The 7,451-nt window shown below is 40.2% G+C and overlaps 1 protein-coding gene across 2 annotated transcripts; it reads right to left on the bottom strand.

The window, feature by feature from the left end:
* Positions 1-2,956: 2,956 nt before the first annotated feature.
* LOC6737538 (odorant receptor 67d) lies at positions 2,957-7,122 on the bottom strand. 2 transcript variants are annotated; one of them, XM_016171272.3, is made up of 4 exons: positions 6,798-7,122; positions 3,600-4,037; positions 3,348-3,537; positions 2,957-3,295 (listed from the first exon to the last, which is right to left on the bottom strand). In XM_016171272.3, exons 2-4 carry the CDS (start codon positions 3,953-3,955, stop codon positions 3,083-3,085), a joined length of 759 nt encoding a protein of 252 aa, XP_016031332.1. In that variant the 5' UTR covers positions 3,956-4,037; positions 6,798-7,122; the 3' UTR covers positions 2,957-3,082. The 2 variants fall into 2 exon arrangements, with proteins under 2 accessions (XP_016031332.1, XP_002084373.2); XM_002084337.4 differs by lacking the exon at positions 6,798-7,122 and adding an exon at positions 4,139-4,513.
* Positions 7,123-7,451: the final 329 nt, after the last annotated feature.

The raw sequence follows: 7,451 nt of genomic DNA, 5'->3' as shown, positions 1-7,451 counted from the left end.
GGGGAGTGCGACCCCTGAAAATCGATTCGATTTTGCGACTTAATTGCTTTGACATTTGACTCTGCCAATTTGGCAAATCTCTTGCAAATCGATCAGGGGTAGATCAATGGAGGGGTGCGGATTAGGGGTTTATGGAATTGGCAAATTGTCTGGGCGTCAATAGATTGATTTGTGGGGACTTCGAACCTGTTGATGCAAAGTGCAAAATGCTTACTTTGCTTCCAAAAAATTGAGAAGCACAAAAAGTTTCGGAAAGCAGCTGCCAGGAAGAGGATCCTTGTCTGGCAGGACTATAATTTTCGGCCTGGGAGTTTCTCACGGGCCTTTTCACTTGCATTATGCATGAGATTTGCCGGAGATTTCTGGAGAGGCTGAAAAAAAGTGCCTACCCCTCGATCCTGCATCCTTTGAACGTGCCTGTCGCCTCTTTTGTGTCCTCTTCGCCGGGCTGCGTGACAGGAAGCAAATGTCCTGTTGTGTCACTCATATGCAAATTGCCAGGCATCCGTGTTTTTCTTTTTATTATTTCTTATTATGTTTTTATTTCATACCTTCATACCAGCTCCATCTGCGTCTTATTAATTAGAATAATAATTAATAAGGCAACTCCTCGACGGCGGCGCACGTGCAAAGAAGCTCAACCCTTCGGGGCGCCGGCATAAATTAGTTGCCTCATTGCCAGGACCTTTTAAGGATATACGTATTACATGTACCTGCCCCGCCAGCCAAACCAATTAAATTACAGCCAAGCGGCCAAATGATGCGTACTTAAACACGTCGACGTGACGTGGAAATGTAACCAAATATGATTTTCCTGCCGTCGAAGGGTTAATGGAAAACTCGCTTCGAATTTGCATATAATTTCTATTTAATTTAGGAGATTTTTCACCCCAGCCGTTTTGGCCTCCAGCATCCCTTTCGCATTTTGTTCCTCTGCAGGCCAATTAATAGCTAACATTTTCACTTTGACTGCAGTATTTTTTTACTTTCCTACGAAAAAATATAAAATACCACCGACATGGAGTGGAAAAAAGAAAACCTTTCAATGTGCACACTTCCTGGACAGACAACCACAATAGCACCAAAAAAAAAAGAGGACGCATCCTGTTTCAGCTGCTGTGTATGCAAATTTTTTGGTTCTAACCTTTTTTCGTGGGCATTTTTTTTCGGGTTGCTGCCGACTGTGATGATGGAAAGTGAAGCGTTTTGTTGTCCCGACAATATGTAACTGACACTTGAAGGGGTGTTAGAGCAGCATCTCGATGTTTTAGACCCGATAAAAACAACATTCTGCCAACGGGAAGCAATCTCTAATGTAAAAACTCCATTAGCAGTTCCTGTTCCTCTTTCTCGGACCGCCTTTCCTGCGAAAAGTTGTCGCCTGTTTGATGATTCTGTGCAATGTAAGCCTGATTTATGATGTTCCAGCGCTAAGAAAAAAAAACCCACAAAATTCACTTTCAGGCCGCAATAATACACACTACAAGCTCTTCAAAATATAGCCAAACATTTTTCCCAAAAAGCAAGTAAAGTAAATACAAAAAAAATTGAGAAAAGAAAAGAAGAAATCATCAGCACGTGGCTGAGTCAAATTGATATGCGCCATTAGGGTGGCTGAGAAAGTGATTAGGGTGGGGTATGAACAGTAAAATAGAGTATAGTAGGGGAGCTCTAGACTAGAGTTCACTTTTTGTGGATTTTTTTGAGCATTGGCCATGTGAGAGTCGCTTGGGTATGGAAAATATAAAGAAATTATACGAAAATGTGATTGTCATTTTTGGGAAGCAAACTTTTTGTATAACAACGACTACTGAATCAACTATACATATTAAAATTGTTTCATAAATTATAAAATAAATTAAAATATTAAGATTTATGAAACGAAAAAGATTTAGGTTCAGTATAAAATGTTAAATAATATAAATAGTAATCTGTGCATACTGTTTCTATTCTAATCTATCTGAAGATATAGTTTGATCATTTCTTAAATATCTTTTTAAAACAAATAGTTAAATATGGAAATTTTTAACAGGAATAAGATACTTCATTTCTGATTCATGATTTAAAAAAAAAAAAATCAACAAAATTTCCTGCTGCCAAGAAAACAAACCAACGAATATGGCAACTCATGCGGATTTTCTTGAGGGGCTTCCTCTTGCGTTTGGGAGTGGGAGGATGGGTCGGTGGAGCACCTTATCCATAAGCAATGATGAATAACGGTGCTTACGCTTTGGACATTTGATTAATGATGCGTTTACCGACCTCCCAGCCCCCTCAGCAACCATCTTGGCCGTCGTCTTGCGCCCGCGCACTCAATTTTCAACGCCATTTTTCGGTGGATTTCGGTGGGTTCTTATTTTTTTTTATTTCACGATGGCACACTATTTCGGGTGCGTTTCAGCGGTGCGCGGACTTTTTGTTCTTTATGCCCGGACATAACTTTATTTTATTAGCACTACGTGGCAATCTGCTGGATTTGCGCGGCATTAAAAGACAATTTTTACAACTTACCAGCGATGCTTTTTCATACTTTTCCCTCATTTGGATCGCCTCGGTTTTTTCCTTTCCTTTCAACGCTTGGCCTTTTTTATTTTTGCTGCTTTTACTATTTTTCATGGTCTGTGGCCTGGCAGACATCATTTTTTGTGGGCCCATAAAGTGCGGGTCTGTTTATTAAATTCCGTTGCGGCAAGTTCATTAGACAAAGAGCAAAAATTAATCAGCGCTTTCCCCAACCAAATTCACTCCTCTCATTTGCTCAGCAGCAGTTTCAGCGGATTACTTGTTTAGTACATATTTCTATGGCTAATGATGGGAACCAAATTGTATAGCGATTTACGAAATTTATTCAAAGAAATCTCATTTGTACATATTGGTTAGCCCCTTCTCAAAAGAGGTAATGCACAACCTATTTAAGAACTATTTGATGTTATCCATAAATTTTACTTTTGCAAAGGATGTATGATTATATTTTAATCTAAAATTTCTTCAGTTTTCTCTTTAAGTGTGCATTGTAAAAACAACCTTTATTTTGAAAAGGATATGAAAATAAGTGCGATTTTTAATTAAAGGTTTAGTTTTCTTATCCCAAATAGTTCATCAGCATCATGCTAAAACTATAAATGCCTTTCGTCAATTGCAAAGCTGTGTTCATTGACAAAGGCGCCATGTCGGCTGCAGTGAGGACAACTTCATTTTGAGCCTTGGCCAGCATCAGGATAATAAGTTTCGCCTCCTTAACGGGTAGCTCATACCACAAACAATTCGTGTAGATCACACTTAGGAAATCCTCATTCTGAAATGCATAAAATGATTACAGTTTCCTAAACAACGACTAAATTACTTACTGAATTTTCCACTAAAGTCCCCAGGCCGCAAAAGGTGTAGAGAGTTATGGCGGCATATAAAAGGTAAAGAGGAGCTGCGGGCCAGGCCTTCATAAAGATGCAAGATATGGTGCACAAAAGACCTACGCAAGTTGTGGAAAGTTGAACGAACAAGACTATGGAATAGATCTTCTTGGTGGTTTGAAGCATTCTGAATGCAAATATATGTAGACAAAATAGTAAAAGAAATACCGATTTCATTAAGCTTATTACCTTGTATATAGCTGATGCCAGGCCAAGAGGTCGCAAAGCATGGCTCTCACTTTTGGAAACTCATTCCTTTTCATAACCAACTCATTAAATTCCGTCAGCTTGACGCAGAATATGTCCTTGATCAACGGCACATGGGTAACGAAAAGAAATAGGTACATATCCCCACCGTAGTTACCAAATCCACCGAATGTAATTAAAATCACATGGGCAGCCGTGAGGATTAGGTGACCCCCATCGGTGGTGTGATCGAGGAATGGTATTAGAAATTGCATAACCAACACCTTCTGGTGCAAAATCAGCAAATAGAATATGGGAAAGGTGATTACAAGGCCCAAAAGGATAATGTAGACGAGCATGAAGCCGATTAGCAGAGTCCATGTAATACGGATTCGTTTCTCCAAGCATTTAGCATATTCATCTCCCTTAGATCCGTATTCTCTGCGGAAATATGAAATGTGAAAATGTTGTAAAATAAATAATTATATATAAATATTTATATTGATCAATATTCCTTGCGGTTGTTAAAACCAAACTCTGACCTATAGATATCCTCGTAGGTATTCTGAACTTCTCGCATGTGGCAAGCATTATTGGCGGTTACCAAAAGCTTAGTAAGTCCCTGAACAGCCGAGCCGACCATGGCCAATGCCTGTAGGATTATGGTAAGGTCTCCGTTGATGACCACTCCCACATAAATTGTATATCCTGTACAGGCGAAGAAGAAGGCAATGGCTGCCATCACTGCGTAGGTGAGCCACCACATTCGAAAATTGGGATCTGCCACGTCGTTTCCGCAAAATCCCACGCAGAAGCGGATCATTCGAATGACTTTACAATAGCGCTCTACAGGCTCAACTTTTGCCATTTTCAGCATTGTTTGTTAACTATGTAACTTAAAGGAGAACTGTTTTTCAATTGTGGAAATAATCCTGCTTTTATAGAGTTTCCGAGCTGGCGTTTAATGTCATAATATTGACGATATAATTGCGGCATTTAGCCAAAGAATATATTATAAATAAATAATTTTCAAGGGCGGTCGATAAACGAAAAAAATGCACTTACACTCTGCACAAAATATGTGTGTTCTTAATGGTATATTTCTTTTACGAAAATATAAGGTATAAGTCTAGGAACTGTATGTTCTTTATTGATTTAATAGGAGATGAATCGCATTTTGTTTTTCCCCATCGTAAATCTTCCATTACCACCCAGCCAAACAACTTTTTGCATGAGCACATCTGACACCCCGACCAGAAAACACAATATAAGGAGAAAATCTCTACGCAATTGATTTAATATAAAATTTTTTAATAAAATTTGCTGCCCGGAAAAAAGTGGACTGCGAGTGGAAAATCAGGAGGAAAACGTGAGCTGTTAGGGCAGCTTAAAATTATATCTATTTGCGGAGCGCACAAGTCCTGACGTGAAAATTTCGGGACAGGAAGCAGAGTGTGGGGGGAAATGCGTAAGCGCCTAAGCTTTGGGCCAACAACTAATAAAGGCTATCAACAACAGTTCAAACAGCACCAGCATCGCAAACAACAACAGGCCGAGCAACAGCAGCAAGGACGACAGGACAATGGGCACGAAATCAGGAAAACAGGATGAGAATGCCAGTGTCGACAGCGCATACGCACTCAAGTGAATATTTTCTCATTTTCTTGCATTTATGTTGGGTTCGCTTTGAAGTTTTGACATTTCATAAAGCGGCAGCGAAACAAATTTCGTTCTTCCTCATTTCGCTTTTATTTCATTTTATTTTTTCGTTTATTCTATATATTTTTTTTCGATCGAAAATCCGAGCAAACAAAAGTAAAAGCGAACGCTCGGCGCACGCAGAAAAAAAAAATATACATATTCCCTGCTTAGTCACCCCTGCGAGCATGGAAGGTGTGGCCAAAAAAAAAAACGACCCTCACAGGCCTACCCCCTGGAAAAATAATCGAAAGCACCACCCCCACTTACTACCTCGCCATCGTGGCGTATACTTAATATGGGCAAAAGGCCAAGACAACAGGAGCTTAAAGTAGCCAAGGAAACATTAAAGACGCTGCCAGGCATCTCAGTTGGCCCACAAAATTACTTGCTCGTTAGTTAGGAAATACCTGGTATTCGTACTCCCCTCCTCTATAATCAATCTATCTCGCTCTTTCTCACTCTGTCCCTGTTACTCACTCTATCAACCCTCAATGGAAAAAAATAAAAGGTGGGCTGTCTCACGCTCGCTTATTTTCCAGCCGAACAAAAAACTTATTCCAGTGGAAAGTGCGTGGCATTTCGAGGCCACCGCTCGCCAGTGGGCGCCACTGTATACACTGCAATTTCTAGGAGATACAGGATTTGTGATCTCTTTGTTGTATATTGCGCATGTATAATAACTAGATTTAAAAAAATTTAAATGTTCCCCATTAAAAAATAACATTTCTTAGTTATCTTATAACTAAGAAATATATAACTCATAACTATCTTGACTTCTAATTATAAATAATGTCAGTTATTGACCATATTCATTAGTTTTTTTTTCATAAATTATAGACCAAGTTTCGCTAATCATTTTTTAAAGCACTTCCCCGCCTATACAAGCGTCTTGTTTGTCTCTAATTATATTTTAATTTGCGCAATCTGCCTGTTATTATTTCTGTGCACGGCAATTGCCTCCAAGTGTTTGCACTTCCCGGCGAACATTTTAATTGCAATTATGCCAGGACGACGAAGGCGAGGTCGCCAGTCCTCCAAGGAACCATCGTCCTTGCCGCAGGGCGTTCTGTTTGGCACGTAACGCCCGTAGCGCCCCTTCAATGGACACTAATTATTCCGGCCGGAGTCGGGCCGAGAAATTCGTGTCAAATCAGAAAGATTTTGTAGCCGCCCTTTTTGGGTAATTACATTTGGGGAATGGAAGGAAATTGAGCGAGTGCACAAATTCGGAATGTTAAACAGCCATCCGACTTGGGGTCAGCTTAAAGAGTGTCCCCAGGAACTGCCAGGACCGCCATGTGACCCTTTCGAGCAGCCAAACAATCGAGCTTGAGCAGCCGAATATTTTACATTTCCAATTTACTGGCAACAACGAAAACAAGTCACGTACGGCCCAGCTCATTTCCTGTGCCATTTTGGGCCCGACAAAAGGTGTCAAACGGATGCAGACAACGTGCCGCGTATGTCGAATGTCCTGCAAAGGACTTGCCGAGAACTCACCTTTCAAGATGTGGCTCCTGTCCTGTAATCAAAGGAAAGCCGCGCCCCAAATTCACCGAACTTTAAACGTTTCTTAATTGTTAAACTGCCGCTGGCCAGCTCCCCAATCGCAATATTAACTGGGGGTACAGGACACCCCGAAGGACTGAAGACGATGGCTCACAATTAAGCCGAAAAAAAAACCGCCAAAAGACAAAAACAGTAGAAGTAAGGAAAAACAGCAGAAAGCTGCACTTGGAGAAATTCTGGTTCTTACTAACACTTATTTTATCTAAAAAAAATCTTTAATTACTGTATTGCTTATGTAAATCTATAAAAACACATTGTTTTAGAATATTTGTAATTTATTTTTTTTTGGTCTGAGCTGTTATGAAAAAAAAAACATCAAATTAGACTTTTATTTCCAAAAACATTAGATTTAGTTTACGGTATTATCACATATTTGTGCCATTATTTTGAGTGTGAAATATGCTGCCAGCGACTGGCCGCCATGTTAATTAATTTGCCAGGACATCCGCAGTTGGCCGGTGGGCGGCTTTGAGAGGGGCGTGGCCGTGGAAGAGGGCGGTAGAGCAGACCGCGTGTTTATTTTATGCCGTCGCGCTTAAGTGGTAAGCCCCATTAACAACTGCCTGTCGTTTGGCGGGGAAATAA

This window comes from Drosophila simulans, chromosome 3L, assembly GCF_016746395.2.
Source record: "Drosophila simulans strain w501 chromosome 3L, Prin_Dsim_3.1, whole genome shotgun sequence".
In the NCBI taxonomy this organism is placed as follows: Eukaryota; Metazoa; Arthropoda; class Insecta; order Diptera; family Drosophilidae; genus Drosophila; species Drosophila simulans.
The sequence above is the reverse complement of the archived record's forward strand: the minus strand, read 5'-3'. Positions and strand labels throughout refer to the sequence as shown.